The sequence below is a fragment of the Ahaetulla prasina genome, chromosome 3, assembly GCF_028640845.1.
Source record: "Ahaetulla prasina isolate Xishuangbanna chromosome 3, ASM2864084v1, whole genome shotgun sequence".
NCBI lineage: Eukaryota > Metazoa > Chordata > Lepidosauria > Squamata > Colubridae > Ahaetulla > Ahaetulla prasina.
The window spans coordinates 25,701,770-25,719,401 of record NC_080541.1 but is presented as its reverse complement, the minus strand read 5'-3'; the positions used below and the strand labels follow the sequence as shown (position 1 = coordinate 25,719,401).

The following is a 17,632-nucleotide window of genomic DNA, read 5'->3' as shown; positions in this document are numbered from 1 at the left end:
TTATAATTTTGCTTCCAAGGAAATGCGTTTCAAGAAAACTTCTTTAGGAGCCTCTAACCATGACTGGAAGATACATTTCAGGAAGACGGAAACAAATTAGATCATTTTTCAATCACCCTGGCCTACAATGCTCTCTCTCTTTTTTTCCTTTTCTAGTTTTAATGTGGTACTTTCCTTTTCAGCTAACACAATCTTTGGAAGTCAGGCTATTGAGTTAAATTTGTGCCTTGCTCCTTTTTGGGCACTTGAGGCTGTGGCAAGCATAGCTTCTGTGATCAATGGTTTTTGCAGCCAACCATTTTTTTTGATAGCAGAACTGAGGCTCATTCACCTTGCCAGACAATCAACCCTCCCAGTTTTCCTAACAACTTCATCAGACCTAGCAGCAGATCCCAAGCCCTGTATCAAAGTTGTGTATTTGTGCATGCATGTTTAAAGAAGACACCACTTAGTCACCACTACAGGTATAGGTAAGCCTATCCATCAGCCCTAGCAGAGAATACATAGAAGAGTTTGATTCAGAGGCTTGGAAAGGTGTACTTTTTGATAAATGCCCATCAGCCTTCTGGAAGACAGGTAGACGTGTCAAAAGTACATCCCTATATAGGTATTAGTTGTCACAGGAGAACATTTGCCCACCATAGATTAATGTCTTGCTTCCCTCCACTTAACCTACCAAGAGAAGTGTTGTGAAGAGAATGTTTTGCTGCCTTCTGCATCTCTTACCATGGGTGGCAAGAAAATGGGAAGAGAAAAGTAGGGGATAATGGCGCTTTTAGTGCCAATCCTGTATTCCTACAATTGCTCTGTGGGCATGGAGAATTGATTGCAGACGATCTGGCACCTAAAGAGGCATTTTTCCAGCCTGCCTCTCTCCTCACCCCACTCCTTTTGCAGACCGAATCTCTCATCTGCCACATAGCAGAATGGAGATGAAAATGAAGGCAGCAAATTTGTTATGCTAGCGTACTTGCTAGCTTTCACAAAGGAGAACAACACTAGAGAACATTGTGCAGAAGAGACTAAACATAGACTTAAATCAATTTGTGAATTAAATTATTTAATGTTACACAGAATGTTAAAGATGTGTATAAATAATGAATCTTTATTTTTGGGTGAAAAGGATGTCTCTCTGTCTCAAAAATCCTGCATCCAGATTATAGAAGTTTTTATGGATAAGAATCAACAGCAGCGGTCCACTTCTGATAAACCAATTAATGAGGCAGTGTTTGCTGAAAATTGTGCATACTTCTTGCCCAAGCAGATGTAATAGTTATGCGCAGGCATCTCTGTGCTTGTCCATACGGTACATCTCAGTAAAGCTTCCCAGGCTTGATGCAAAGTTTCTACTTGATCCATGATCTGATATGGCTAAGCTGAAGGAAAGTCAGACACGGCTAAACTAAAGCTTCAGGAGATTCTCTTTTATATTCTCTGTAAGCTATCATATGCAGACTGGATGACTGTACAGAATGTCTAGTAACAATCCTGCTACTGCCTAGCACAGTCATACAGCTTAGAGGAAGGATTCTTAGCAAATGTATTGATCAAAGCCGCCATACCTGAGATACTGGACTTCAGGATATTTTATTATTATTATTCACTAATCAAATTTGTATGGCTGTCCACTGAGAGCATATGCACCAGGACAAATTCCTTGTGTGTCCAATCACACTTGGCTAATAAAAAATTAAATTGTACTCTACTCTACTCTACTCTACTCTACTCTACTCTATTCTATTCTATTCTATTCTATTCTATTCTATTCTATTCTATTCTATTCTATTCTATTCTATTCATGGAAAGTTGAGTCTGGACAGCGTACAACAATACAATAAAGATTGTTCCAATTCTCTAAAGCCTTAAATGATTGCATTTGATGATGTTAGAAAGAGCTTGTTAGATAATTCTGGGGTGTTAAAAATGTGTAGCTCTCAGATGAAAAGCACAGAATAACTTTTGATTTCATTCATTGTGCTGCAGTGCCAAAAGAACATTATAGCAATATCACTTAGACTTTACAGCACTCTCTGAGGGGGTTTACAATATCAGCATATTGTCTCCAATAATCTGGATCCTCATTTACCAGCCTTGGAATGATGGAGAGTCAACCTTGAGCTGGTTGGGATCAAACTCCTGGCAGTGGGCAAAGTTAGCCTGCAGTATTGCATTCTAGAGCGCCAAAGAATTGAGGCCTTTGAACTATGGTGCTGGAGAAGACTCTTGTGAGTCCCTTGGACTGCAAGGCAATCAAACTAGTCAGTCCTAGAGGAGATCAACCCTGACAGCTCTTTAGATGGCCAGATCCTGAAGATGGAACTCAAATACTTTGGCCACCTAATGAGAGGGAAGAACTCACTGGAGAAGTGCCTAATGCTGGGAAAGATTGAGGGTAAAAGAAGAAGGGGATGACAGAGTATGAGGTGGCTGGTTGGAGTCACTAAAGCAGTGGGCGTGAGCTTAAATGGACTCCAGAGGATGGTAGAGGACAGGAAGGCCTGGAGGATTGTTGTCCATGGGGTTGCGATGGGTCGGATACGACTTTACAACTAACAGTAACAACAACTGCATTCTAATCACTAAGCCACTATGTCTTCATTATTTTATATTCTACAGTAGATGTGCACATTTTCATGTGGAATCTTACATTTATAAACATTAGCCTACCTCATTACTCATATCTGATAGGACTAAAATCCTCACAAAAAAAGCAAGATTTTATATGAACTGGAAAAAGATCGATCAAAGGATCATGGCATTGGTTTATGTATTTTATGCACAACTATCTCCCAGGTGAGAACAGTAGGATAAATCTTGGACAAAAGTCTGTAATGACAGCATAAACTGATAGGAGCTGAATTGGCAATGATGGCTATGCAACAGCTGTCTGTAATAAAACTGTTCATGGCACTTATGGCCGATGTAAGATAAATGATGCAAGGAATACAATTTACAATACTGTACATGTCAAAAACGAAATATAGGCAATATGTGAAGTACACGGCAAACCCATTATTACTGCAGTGTTCCAAGGCATCGGGACATTTGAATATGTTGCTTCTCTCTAAAGGGCAGTAATTTACAACAGTTCCAAAAAACTGAAAGTAAAGGTATAATGTGAAACAATGACCTTATCTACGAAGCATCTCTGATGGTTGTGAAAGGAAGTTAATGTAGATGGAAGACTTTTTATAAGTGATTTTAATTTATTATGAAGAAAGTAATAAGATGTACAAGGGGTAAATAGTTCAGCTGCATCATAACAGTACAGACTGGTCAACATCATTTATGTAGATGTTCTTTTTACTTTTCAAATGTGTTCCCATTAATGGAGAACACATTTAGAGTGGACTTTTGTCATCAAGCAAGTGGTTCCTGCAAACCACGTATTTACTGGACCCGTGCCCCTCCTGGTTGGTACTGGCCACGCAGGAGGTGACATGAGGCTGGCTCCAGGGGATTATGAATGCTTCTTTGTTGGAAGGGATCTTTCCGGCTGCCTTGAAAGAGGCGGTGGTGAGACCTCTCCTCAAGAAGCCTTCCCTGGACCCAGTTGTATTAGGTAATTATCGTCCGGTCTCCAACCTTCGCTTTGTGGCGAAGGTTGTAGAGAGTGTGGTGGCATGTCAATTACCCCGGTACCTGGATGAAACTGTCTATCTAGACCCGTTCCAGTCCGGCTTTTGGCCCGGATACAGCACTGAGACGGCTTTGGTCGCATTGGTTGATGATCTCTGGAGGGCCAGGGATAGGGGTTATTCCTCTGCCTTGGTCCTATTAGACCTCTCAGTGGCTTTTGATACCATCGACCATGGTATCTTGCTGCACCAGTTGGAGGGATTGGGAGTGGGAGGCACCGTTTATCGGTGGTTCTCCTCCTATCTCTCTGATCGGTCGCAGTCGGTGTTGATGGGAAGGCAGAGGTCGACCCCGAGGCGCCTCACTTGTGGGGTACCGCAGGGGTCGATTCTCTCGCCTCTCCTGTTCAACATCTATATGAAGCTGCTGGGTGAGATCATCAGTGGTTTCGGTGTGAGGAACCAACCATACGCTGATGATACTCAGCTGTAGTTTTCCACACCGGGCCACCCCAACGAAGCTATCGAAGTGCTGTCCCGGTGTCTGGAGGCCGTATGGGTCTGGATGGGGAGAAACAGGCTCAAGCTCAATCCCTCCAAGACAGAGTGGCTGTGGATGCCGGCACCCCGGTACAGTCGGCTGCAGCCACAGCTGACTGTTGGGGGCGAGTCATTGGCCCCAATGGAGAGGGTGCGCAACTTGGGCGTTCTCCTGGATGGACGGCTGTCTTTTGAAGACCATTTGACGGCCGTCTCCAGGAGAGCTTTTTACCAGGTTTGCCTGGTTCACCAGTTGCGCCCCTTTCTAGACCGGGATGCCCTATGCACAGTCACTCATGCTCTTGTGACATCTCGTCTGGATTACTGCAATGCTCTCTACATGGGGCTCTCCTTGAAGAGCACCCGGAGGCTCCAGTTGGTCCAGAATGCGGCTGCGCGGGTGATAGAGGGAGCCCCTCGTGGCTCCCATGTGACACCTCTCCTGCGCAGACTGCACTGGCTACCTGTGGCCTTTCAGGTGCGCTTCAATGTTTTGGTAACTATCTTCAAAGCGCTCCATGGCATAGGGCCGGGTTACCTACGGGACCGTCTGCTGCCACCAATTGCCTCCTACCGACCCGTGCGCTCTCACAGGGAGGGACTCTTCAGGGTGCCATCAGCCAGGCAGTGCCGACTGGTGACACCCAGGGGAAGGGCCTTTTCTGTGGGGGCTCCCACCCTCTGGAACGAACTTCCCCCAGGACTTCGCCAACTTCCTGACCTTCAAACCTTTCGCCGCGAGCTTAAGATACATCTATTTATTTGCGCAGGACTGGACTAGAATTTAAAATTTAAAATTTTGTTTTAACGGGGTTTTATTATTTTTATCACAATTTTTTAATATTCGGCCTTATTTAATAAGTTTTTTAATTGGTGTTTTATTTTGTATTTATATGTATGTTTTTATTAGGCTGTAAACCGCCCTGAGTCCCCCGGGAGATAGGGCGGTATAAAAATGCGATTAAATAAATAAAAATAAATAAATAAAAATAAATAAACAATTAAACAAAACTTAAAACTTAACAGTCATAGCAGAGTAAGTGTGCTGGGAAACATTAATTAGAGAACAGTCTAATTCAGAAACGGAAAACAATATTTCTAGTTCCCAACCAACCATGACTTCATGACAAATACCAGTGCTAAAGCATTGTAGAGATCGGAGAAGACATTGCCTTCTATTGCCAATCAAAGATATCGCCTCAGTTGGCATCGGAAAGATGCCCAATGTTCCTTGTCCTGCTTCTGTGTTCTGTAGAGCAGATTTATTTCAGAACTATTTTATACTGACCTTTTTGGGATAAGAAACAATCAGAATGGAAGGCATAACTATGGGGAAGAGCAATGACAGTTCAGAGATCATACTGAAGAGAAAAGTGGAGATGGTGACTTCTACAGCTAAACCAGCTATTAACATCCTTCTGCATTAACAGAGGGATAGAATCAAAATCAAGTGAGGTACTAATATCATTTTCTAAAGCCTTAGTAAGACCACACCTAGAATACTGCATCCATTTTTGGTCACCGCAGTATAAAAAAGATATTAAACTCTAGAAAGTGGGCAGAGAAGAGCATCAAAGATGATTAGGGGATTGGAGGCTACAACATACAAAAAATGGTTACAAGTACTCGGCATGACTAGTCTAGTGAAGAGAAGGACCAGGAGAAACATGATAGCAGTGTTCCAATGTTTGATGGGCTGCCACAGAAAGGAAGGGGTCAAGCTATTTTCCAAAGCACCTGAAGGCCAGGCAAGAAATAATGGCTGAAAACTGATCAAAGACAGATTCAACCTAGAAATAAAGAGAACTTTTCTGACAATGAGAACAATCAAATAATGGAAAAACTTGCCTTCAGAAGTTGCGGGAGCTTCATCACTGGTTTCTAGAAGACACTACCATCTGTCAGAAATGGTATAGGGTCTCCTGCTAGGGTGGAAGGGTTGGACTAGATGACTTACAAGGTCCCTTCCACCTCTATTAATCTGTTAATCTGTAAACTAGTGATGGAAGATGTAGGCACTTTCACCCTTGAGAACAGAGAAAGAGCTAACTTACTTGACCTGAAATTCTATTCTATGATTCCTGGGAATAGTTTTTGTGGCTTTTCTCTAAGGACAGCTAATTGGATAATCGGAATTATCAGAAATAGTTGTGATACAATTTAGATAGTACCCATGCCCCACAGAATATATTCCTCTGACAGTATAACCTGAACAAGATGAGATTGGTATGCACACAAAACTTGGTTAGAGTTGTGACTCAGTCTATTGATGTAGCTTATTGTAATCTAGGATGAGCATTGTTATTTTGTGATTGCTGTGTTAATCACAATTTGCTTTTCACTCAGAACAATTTGAAATGTAAGATTTTTATTCCCTTACTTTTGTGTTAATTTTTGATCAGTACCTGAAAAGGAAGAGGTACTGTACATCATAAATACTTTTGGGGATGTATGAAGTTCCTGTATTCTGCTGTGTTTCCTATATGCAAAGTAAATTTTGATTTAATTATATATTATTTTTAATGCAAATTGCTAGTTTCCCTGGATGCATTTTTAGAGGTATAGGTAGATTGATAGATTGGAAGCCTGGATGAACCTAGCAGGATTTCATAATTAGGTCCTCCCCCCCCAAAAAAAACCCAAAGAAACAACCACCATTCTCCATACAGCCTAGATGACTATCGAAAAACGCTGAACAGTTGTCAAGAAAACAATGTAAATAATGGTGGTGTCCTTGAGTTTGTGGAAAACATGATTACTGAAGTATATAATCCTAGGCATGAGGTACAAAGGAATGGGAGAATTTCAGAAACTGAATTTTAATCTCTGATTTGTTCAAGTGATACTTTTTAAAATCTCTCTCTCTCTCTCTCTCTCTCCCTCCCTCCCTCTCTCCACACACACACACACACACACACACACACACACACACACACAATCACACACACATGCAAATATATCATATATCACTATGAATGCAAAATAGATGTATATTCCACCTACCTTTGTTTATAAAGGTAAAATCCAAAGCCTGCTAAAATAAGGGCAAAAAAAGGCACGAGAATAGCAATGGCCACAGAACTGCTGTTTGTACCATGTGATTGATTTAATGAATTTGATCCTTTAGACATATTAAGTCCTGGCAAAACAAAACAAAAGATAAAAATAAACATTATTTCTGTTACTACTGTCATGGGAAAATACGTATTCCAAATATTTATAAATATTTAGACACATGTATATTATAGAAATGCACATTTTTTTTATTGTTCTATAATGCATCACTATTTCCAATTATTTTGCAAACTAAACAAAGTGAATCACACATATATTTGAGATGTGAGTTCCTGCTCTTTCTAACCGATAATCAAAATGTGATGTCAACTACTTTAAAAAACCGAAGCAATTTATGACTGGCTTCAGATAAAAATTGTCCTGGTTAAAATGAACCAAAATATTTGGTTTCTTTCCACCCAAGTAAGTTTGCAACAGTACTGGGATTACATCAAGTCATATTTATGTCCAGGGTTATAATCTAAATTAGGGGAAAAGGGTTATGAAGATAATTATTAATCTGCTTCTGTTTGGTGAGGTTCCCCATGCCCAATGCCAGGTGCAGGAGACTGGCTTCAGTGCTTAATTAGTTCCTGGTTCCACACTTATAAGAGCAGGTTCTTTTGCAATCTATTAAAAGGCTAATTACTCCCAGTTGAACAGCTTCCATAGCAAGATACCGTCCTCCTGCAAGAGATGCATCTGTTGCAAATGAACATATATAATTAACATCAGGGTGGTCAGAAAGTCAAACTACTGGGTGTGACTGTACAAACAAAGCCTTGCCTCTTTCTGATATGAAATATGCAATTTGGTTGTGTAATCATCCTCTATGCTGACTATCCCAGCCAGGTCCCAGAATTATGCCTTGCAGGAGGAAAACAGTCAATTACTAGCTTGCAAAAATTAAACACAACTGGCTAGATAACAAAGTTGTGATTAAGTTGCCTAAGTTGTGATTAAAGCATGTTTCTTGCATTTCTTTCTGTAAAAATCTTTCTTCTACCTCAGGGCTGTCAAACTCCGGGCCCGTGGGCCGGATGCGTCATGCACCGGCCACACCCAGTTTAGCAATGTCCCAATATGTCACGTGAAGCCACCGTGATGATGTGAGTTTGACACCTTGTTTCATATAAAAGATCCTTCAAAAGTGTGAATAATTCCAGATGCTTTCTCTTCCTACAAGGGCAATTAAATGAAGCCCAATCAGTTCATGCATTCTTTGTCTTTTTAAACTTCCTCACAATTTTACAACTTTACGGTACCATTTCTGTCTTACACATGTTGAGTGTCTAACCATTTTTTTATTCATTTACGTACATGGTTTATGCTATCTGATTCCATCTGGTGGAATGATTGTGAACATTTAAAAATACCATAAAAAGAACCCTTTCAAAAATGAATATAAGCACCCGGGGGAGGGGGGGAATCCACGCAACCTTACAAGGAACAAAGGAAAAAAAAATCATGGGTCATTCGTCCACCAGGCTGTTTTGCCGTCAAAAAAATGCCTTCCTTCTGGAAATGCTAGATCTTAACTGCTTTCAAAAAATTCAGAAGGAGATAAGGAAAGAATTTCAAAGCATAGGTAAAGGTATGTCCCCTTGCACATATGTGCTAGTCGTTGCCGACTCTAGAGGGCAGTGCTCATCTCCGTTTCAAAGCCGAAGAGCCAGCGCTATCCGAAGACGTCTCCGTGGTCATGTGGCCAGCATGACTCTACACCAAAGGCGCACGGAACGCTGTTACCTTCCCACCAAAGGTGGTCCCTATATTTTCTACTTGCATTTTTATGTGCTTTCGAAACTGCTAGGTTGGCAGAAGCTGGGACAAGTAACGGGAGCTCACCCCGTTACACGGCAGCACCAGGGATTCGAACCGCCGACCTGCCAACCTTTCGATCAACAATCTCAACGTCCTAGCCCCTTGAGCCACCGCGTCCTAACTCAAAGCATAGGAATGCCATTTAAAAATATCCTTTTCCTTGCTCTCATTAGATGACATTCTCAAACAGGTGAGTTTTCCGATCAGATAAGGAAACTGCTTAAATGGGGAGACAAATATTGGTGAATATGATCCCCAGCCATATAAGGCTTTAATGGTCACAACCAACAACTTTAATTGCATGTAGTAATCAACTGGCAACCAATGCCATTCCCAAAGCAATAGGGTCACCCAAGTATGCATCCATCACTGTCCAGTCTGCTGCATTTTGTACCAGTTGTACTGCCAAATGCTTGTTAAGAGCGTTCGCATGTGTTATTCAGGTTGGTGAAATCGGTGGCCCAAGGGCCAGATGCGTCACACACAGGCCACGTCCACCCCGGCTCCGCAAAGGAAAAAATGTGATACAACACAATACGTGATGCGATTGAGTTTGACACCTGTTGTATTACAGTAATCCAAATGGAAGGTGACTAAAGCAGTGGTGTCTATTGAGTACGACTTCCCAATCCAAATCACTATAGTTTGCAGACAAGTGTACGTGGGACTTTCCAATCCAGAAACCATTGCAACTAGAAAACAAGTTTTAAACGTACATAGGCCTCTTGACCACATATATTATCTGTTCTCAGAGCAGAAACTTTGAATCTAAAACAATGCCTAAGCTGCAAATCTCCTCTGAATAGGAGAATTCCATGGTGAAGTCAGTTATGGACCAAAGAAGGCAAACACAGGCAAAAACCTATGCAAAAATAAACAATATAGATGCAAATTGTGTTTGCTTTTTAAATCTGTTATAAAGTGGGCTGGAAAACACTTAAAAATGCTCACACAGAAAGAGAGGGAAGACCACTGCCAAGATAACAAATTCTTCTTGGAAGACCATTCAGTTTGTGCTAAATGAGATTCTAGTGCCTGAGGAATAAGTACACATAGCAATAGAAGTGTTCAATTAAGAAGGGGAAAAAAGTGCCACTATACAGAAATTGACTCTAATAATTACAGCTTAATATTTTCTTTTACCCATTTCTCCTGTTTTTTTATATGCTTATGGATGCAGGCAATTATATTTTATTAGTACTTAGGAATTTGGAAGAAAAGGTAAGCAGACATGCACGTAGAGCAAAGCGCATTACATAAATTTCAAAATTGCTCCCAGAGTTCTCCTTAAAAAGGCTAATAAAAAAACATTATGTTTGGATAAACGAAAGCATACACCTAGATTTTACCATTTATGTTTGTAGGTGCTGAATCAGATACAGTAATTTGGGCTACCACTATCTCATATTAAAATAGTTTTCTTTTTTTGTCTTTAAAGGGGAAAATGGCAATTTCACCTGTTTAGATCCATTTTGCATCCATCCATCCACCATCCATCCATCTTTCATCTGTCTGTCTGTCTGTCTGTCTGTCTGTCTGTCTGTCTGTCTGTCTGTCTGTCTGTCTGTCTGTCTGTCTGTCTGTCTGTCTATCTATCTATCTATCTATCTATCTATCTATCTATCTTTCTCATAGAAATGGTCTTTCCCTCAAGCACACACTTTCTACAACAATTTGGAAGGCAGTAGATGCCTGCTGTAATGAAATTTTGAATAGCAAAATTGTAATTAAGCCACTTAAGTACAGAAATAAGTATAATATTTCAACAACATTGCACAATGAACAATGAATGGAAATTGCTGAGAGGGAAGAGTCTAAGAAAATTTCCACTATACATAACTAAGATGAAATAAAATACTGTACCTTACTGAATTATACATTTAACTAATATTTGAAACTATTCATAGTTTTATAGTCTCAGTGTATCTAAATACCAAATACTGGAAATGCATTCTTATCAGCAGAACTTTGGTTAAATACAGATAACTGACCATCATCTAATCTAACTAGATTGCCCATCAAGGAAGTCTGTAGTATTGGCTAGGGCAGCGGTCACCAACTGGTAGTCCGTGGACCACTAGTGGTCCGCGAGAAAATTTTGCTGGTCCGCAGAAAAATTATTTGCATTTTTTATATTGCACTAAATCAGGTTCCTCAAACTATGGACTCTTTCTCATGGTGGCTACTTAGCTCCAACAACTGCTACCTGTCAGGGCCCTTAGGAGCCCGAGCGGGCAGGCAAGGAGTGGCTGGGAAGAGAGGGGTGAGTAGAGGCTGGCGAGGCACCCCTTAATATGAATGGCATCGAGTTGGCAATGCCCATCCAGTCACATGACCATTTAGCAATACCCACCTGGTCGGTCATTAGGCATCATATTAATGGTCCGCGGGATTGAAAATTATGAATTTAGTGGTCCTGAAAGTTTGGTGATCACTGGGCTAGGGGACAAGTAACAAAATGTGCATTTTAACATCACCATACAAACTCAATTGCTTTAGGCACATACTAACCAATTTGGTATTATGACATCACAATGCACATTTCTCTATTTTGATGAAATCTTGAGTTGGCTGTGGATACCCCAGATCATGTACTTTCTAATGTACCTTTGGTGAAAAACACCACCCCGTTTTCAAAATATTTTGGAGTCTAAACTTAAAATTAATTCAGTATAGTTTGGCTACGGGAAAAAGTGTCATATGTAGATACTTTCAGTTTCCAGTCTATGACTGGAATTAGCTTTTCTTGAAATATTATCCATGAGTCTATCAAAAAAGTCATTCATAATTCAAATGGAGTCAAGGGATGTAGTGTCACTCTTCCCAATCTCTAAATATCTCCACATTAAGTAAAAAATACACATGTAGATTGCCTTCCAGAATTTTATCAGAAGCAGTACGTGAATGACTCATTGACCCATCTTCGTTGATTTCACATGACTGCAAAATGTTTGACTGTGTCTAAATTAAAAGCATCAGCTTACCTAATCTTTGAAGTCCGAACTGACCATAATCTTTACCCTGAATAAATCCTTGAAAAACATAAGTTGCACCATCAGGTTCTGCAGAAACCTATGCAGAATAATAACAAGAAATGTATGAAAAATTAATATGCATATGCACATCTACAGTAGCAACTTGAAAAGCTTATTAGATTTTTTTCAATCTGGGAAAAAATCACTTTCGTCATTCAATTACTTATATATTTTATTATTGTTAGTGATATTAGATTTCTTTGAGCTGGAAGTGATCAGCTGATTATATGTCATCAAGTCATTGTCAACTCCTAACTATCACATTGATAGATTTTCTCCAAGATAATTTGGAAGTAGTTGCATTTACTTATTTTATTTTAAAAGATCCTCAAAAAAAATTAAAAACAGTATAAAAAAAGCAAAAAGGAAAAATGGGGAACTAGTACATGAAAATCCAGAATAGACATATTAAAAATACTTGAAGAGTATGGAAAAGAAAGAAAAAAGGAAAAATCTACTATTCTTCTTATTGGTAGTTGAGCCAAAGGATTTTTAAAATCTTTGCTTGTTGTCTTTCCTTATCTGGCCTTAAATGTCTTATAATTTTATTAGTATCTAAAACCATCTATAAAGCAATTAGAGAAAAAAGATTCATTTGTCTGTTTATGTTTCACAAAATAGCTAACTTCAACATCTAATAAATAATCTTATGTTTCTGTAGTTGCAAAGACTATTTTTGGTTGACTTTGATTCATGACAGCTTTAAAGACATTATGGATGTGATTGTCATTAGTATTTACTTCCCCTGATATTCCTTGGTGTTTCTTACTAGCCAATTTTTATCTGGAACAGTCAACTCAGATAGATACTGCCACCTAGACTTTTAAAAATGTTTTAAGATTCCTCTTTGGTCTTGACCATAAATAAAATCTAGCTTTGATTTGATTTAAGATGCCCCTCCAGTCAGAAATATATTGTTCTAGCATTGCTCTTCGGTATTGCTTCACCCTTTTGGATGAAATGGCCTCCACTCTTCCAGTGTTTAGAAAACCTGCAAAGATGAGAATCTGTGTCCCCAGGCATTTGTCATTGAAATTCAGTGCTTAGTTTAGCCTATTTTGTTTTAATCAATGTTTTAAATTTATTAGATTCTTTCTTGTTTTGAGAGCTTTTAAAAGTTTTAAAACTATTAACAGTTTTAAGTGAAATCAAACTAATAAATATATTTTTAATTAGGTTACCGATAGAAAATTTATCACATCACGTTTTAATTTGTCTTTGCAATATTGCTGCTTTAATCGATTAATTTGTATTGCGCTATGACATAGTTATAAGTAACACTGCATGTTGATCTTTTGTCAATTACAAAGCTTACAGGAATGTAGGGTTTCTACATGATCATGTAAAATAGAATAGAATTTTTTTTTTATTGGCCAAGTGTGATTGGACACACAAGGAATTTGTCTTGGTGCATATGCTCTCAGTGTACATAAAAGAAAAGATACATTCATCAAGGTACAACGTTTACAACACAAATGATGGTCAATATATCAATATAAATCATAAGGATACAAGCAACAAAGTTACAGTCATACAGTCATAAGTGGAAGGAGGTGGGTGATGGGAACGATGAGAAGATTAATAGTAGTGCACATTTAGTGAATAGTTTGACAGTGTTGAGGGAATTATTTGCTTGGCAGAGTGATGGCATTCGGAAAAAAAACCTGTTCTTGTGCCTAGTTGTTCTGGTGTGCAGTGCTCTATAGCGTTTTGAGGGTAGGAGTTGAAACAGTTTATGTGCAGGATGTGAGGGGTCTGTAAATATTTTCACAGCCCTCTTTTTTACTTGTGCCGTATACAGGTCCTCAATGGAAGGCAGGTTGGTAGTAATTGTTTTTTCTGCAGTTCTAATTATCCTCTGAAGTCTGTGTCTGTCTTGTTGGGTTGCAAATCAACCTAGACAGTAATAGTATTGTATACTTTGCTAAAGAAACAAAGCACACTTATCAGGGTTTCTATTTTGCAAAGTACTAATGACTGATACAGTACTGCACTGACTGATGTGGACATAGGTGCCTGAAAGAAAAACTAGACTATTATTCCCATTTTCTAATTGTAATGTTGTGTTACATCTTTCCTTATTAATCAGTGTTACACTGCATCCTGGAAAGTATAAAGCAGGTATACCATGACGTAGAAATGCAGCTGAGTGTACCCGTTCTAAGTGTATCCATTCTATGAATATGTAAGGACACGGTTTTCTAATACAAATTTATAGGCAAGAAAGTAGTCATCCATAATGTATATATTGCCTGCATACTAGTCTACCTTTGAATCCAATCAATGGCATTTTCCATGACCTTTATGAATGCCACTAACCTGTAATACCAACATTTGTTCTTGTCTTGTCAGCAAGTGACTGTGTAAGCCTATTTTTCAACATTCCTAATTAAACTTTCATTTTTTAAAAATGACTTCTTTCTGGTCTCATGCACAAGTCGTTTTTTATTAAGACACATTGGATTTTGCCAGAAGTATACTCACAAAGCCATCCATTGCCCATTTGTCATCTTTCAGTTTGTTCACAGAAGTATGGTGTGGTGCTTTAATGAGATATATATGGAGCATTAAACGGGCTTCTTGACTTTTATACAACCCTGTAAAATATAAACATAGTTGATCTGAGCCAGTAAACAAAACCAAAATAATCATCTTTAGACCATCTTTGCAACGGAGAAGCACAAGGATCAAAGATTTATATCTTTATATTTGTATCTTATGTGTTTATATCTCTTTAGGTAACTAAAAAAAAAAGCATACCTATTTGTTTAATTGCATGTTGTGAATCAACAGTTTAACAAGTGGTCAGTTCCAGAGTTATTTCAGTAAGCATAACATCTACAACAGCCCATTTAAGATTGTGATTAATGCTTCAGGCAAAACCCAGGAGGTCTGATACCTTGGGCACAAAGCCAGTTTGATGACCTTGATCCATCACTTTCTCTAGGAAAGGAGGCATTGGCAAACAACTTCTGAAAAACATTGCTAAGAAAACAGCAGGGATTTGCTCAGGGACTCCCTGAGAATTGGACATGACTGAATAGAATTATATATCTATATGCCTGCGCGTGCACACACACACACACACTGTGCACACCCAATCTAAATTTGCTACAAATTCAGTGTCAAAAATCATTTTGATGATTTTTCTTCTAACCAGTTATTACTAATTTGCCTGCCTATATTTGATTTTATTCAAGAGAAGAAAGAGGGAGGAAGGGAGGGAGGAAAATAAAGGGTCTATGGAAACAAAAACAGACACATTTGTTTATGTACATTGTAATAATAATGGTGGAAAAAGATTAAAGGCATTATGGTGCTGTATTAAACCTGAATTATACTAGAATCTGAAAGTATCAGGTACAGGTTCCCACTTATCAATGGAAGCTTACAACTCAAGTCCTCCACATAATATTCATTCATTCATTCATTTATTCATTTTCTCTCTCCCTCCCTCCCTCCTCTTGAATAAAATCATCCCATAGATCCTTTGTTTTCCTTCCTTCCTTCCTTCCTTCCTTCCTTCCTTCCTTCCTTCCTTCCTTCCTTCCTTCCTTCCTTCCTTCCTTCCTTCTTCCCTCCCTCCCTCCCTCCCTCCCTCCTTTCCTCCATCTCTCTCAATTTGTAATCTAGGAAGAAATCCAAGATATAAGGAAATAATAAAATAAGATAATAAAATAACAAGTAGTTCTGTGCTAAAGATAGGTATGTATTGGTGTATTCATCTACAAATGGTAATTTCAACATGCTTCGGGAAAACTTAATCTAACCCTAGCCCACATGTATGCAGAGAAAGAATTTGGAGCTGTTAGCAAAAATTCATGTAAAAGCACCCTTGTTCAGTGTTCATTGTCAACACATTGATCCTCTGTAAAATACTAAGATAGTTTTCTAAATCCACTATAATAGATTTAGAAAACCAAAAGTAGTAGATTTAGAAGACCAAACAACATTCTCAACCTCCATGTTAAGATGATGTTTAGACCATAATTTTTCTGCTTTGCAGAGATGAAACCTTGACTAGTATGCTTCAACAGTTCTAAAGGATGGCTACTATACATTTAGGACATACCCATAAATCAGAGACATACTTTACTTGAAAAAGGGAGTAGGTGAATCCCTGATACTTTCAGCTTGGGAAAAAAACCAGGACTAAGACCTATGAGTTGATACAGTAGCAAGATCAATTGACTTAATTTCAGTAATAGATGTACTACTGGAAAACCTGAAGGACTAAGTTGGGACCAGATGCTCCTGGAAAAAAGCTATTTATCTGTTTACTAAGAGCCAACACTAACCTGATGACACATAATCAATTAACTTGTTTATATATGATAGTGTGTCTGAAGTAAGGTTTATTTAAGGATGTCTTTGACTCATCATAATATCTAATCTTTTTTAATTTTGCTGTTAATTGTGTTCAAAATGCATTTTCACAAAGATATTTTGGGAAAAACATAGTACAACTTTCAGTAATTATCCACTTAAAATATATGCTTTCTTTTTCAACATGTCATCCTAGGAGTCTGTATCAATGTCTTCTTTATAAATGGGTAGGATACTCATTTAGCTAGTAAATTTGAATGGATTCAAACCAAGAAAACCCCTTTCCTAAGCTATCCTGGGGATCAATTCAAAGAATGTTTTCAAGTTTAAAGTTTAAGAAACAACTTCTATATTACTGGGGCAACTCTCAGTAGACATTAGATTAGCCACTTGCTTTGTAAGGAATTTAGAATCAGACCTGTTAGAAGTGGTTAGAATGCAGTATTGAAGGCTAAATTTGCCCACTGCCAGAAGTTCGATTCTGGCTGGTTCAAAATTGATTCAGTGTTCCATCCTTCTGAGGTTGGTAAAATGATTGTTGGGGGAAATATCAGACCTTACAGCTACATTGTATGGTATTTCTCAGTATTGTCCATGTCTAAGTTTAACTGGCCAAAAGGAAGCAGATGTTCAGCTATAATCAGATGTCTCCTTTCTTTGCCAACATAATTACTGAATTCAGGAAAAGATTGGAAGCTGAAGTTAAACTGACAGGTTTTAACAGGGTGAATGAATCATCTTCCTTGAAGAATTCCTTGGATTATTCTTTTTGGCAAATTATGATTGAGCACTCTTGCAGACGCTGCAAGGTTCAACAGCAAATGGACTTGCATAAGGAGCCATCCAATACTCCTTTGAGACATCCTTCTGATTCAGAAATTACATTTCTGGAAAGTTTCCATTTGAAAAGTAGCAGTTTCCAAGAATTTAGATGTCTGTGCATGGGAAAATCCAAATGTTAGCTGTCAAGTATAGCTATCATAGTTAAAGGATAGCATACAAATTAGCAACAGTTCACAATTCGTTATGAAAAAAAAAACCCAAAAACAAAATCAAAACCAATCAAACAAAAAGTAGCCTTGCATAAATTACAATTAGAGCGAGTAGATCAGTCTTGCTGCTCATCACCTGACAATGAGATGGACAGCATGTAAATGTATTAAATAATAATATTTCTCTGTATGGAGATTCTGTGCATATAGAACAACAGTCGATCTCAAGTCATTCTTGAAAGCTATTCTTTAGTATTACTGAAGTTCTATTTCTATTAAAATA

The 17,632-nt window shown here is 38.5% G+C and overlaps 1 protein-coding gene across 1 annotated transcript in view; it reads right to left on the bottom strand.

Moving 5' to 3' along the window:
- The window catches only part of CSMD3 (CUB and Sushi multiple domains 3), a 782,898-nt gene that overhangs the window by 1,270 nt on the left and 763,996 nt on the right, over positions 1-17,632 (bottom strand). The window contains exons 68-70 of the mRNA XM_058175006.1: positions 14,516-14,628; positions 11,981-12,068; positions 7,122-7,257 (exon numbers count right to left, since the gene is read on the bottom strand). Coding sequence (XP_058030989.1) covers positions 7,122-7,257; positions 11,981-12,068; positions 14,516-14,628 — 337 coding nt within the window. The remainder of the gene's footprint in view (positions 1-7,121; positions 7,258-11,980; positions 12,069-14,515; positions 14,629-17,632) is intronic.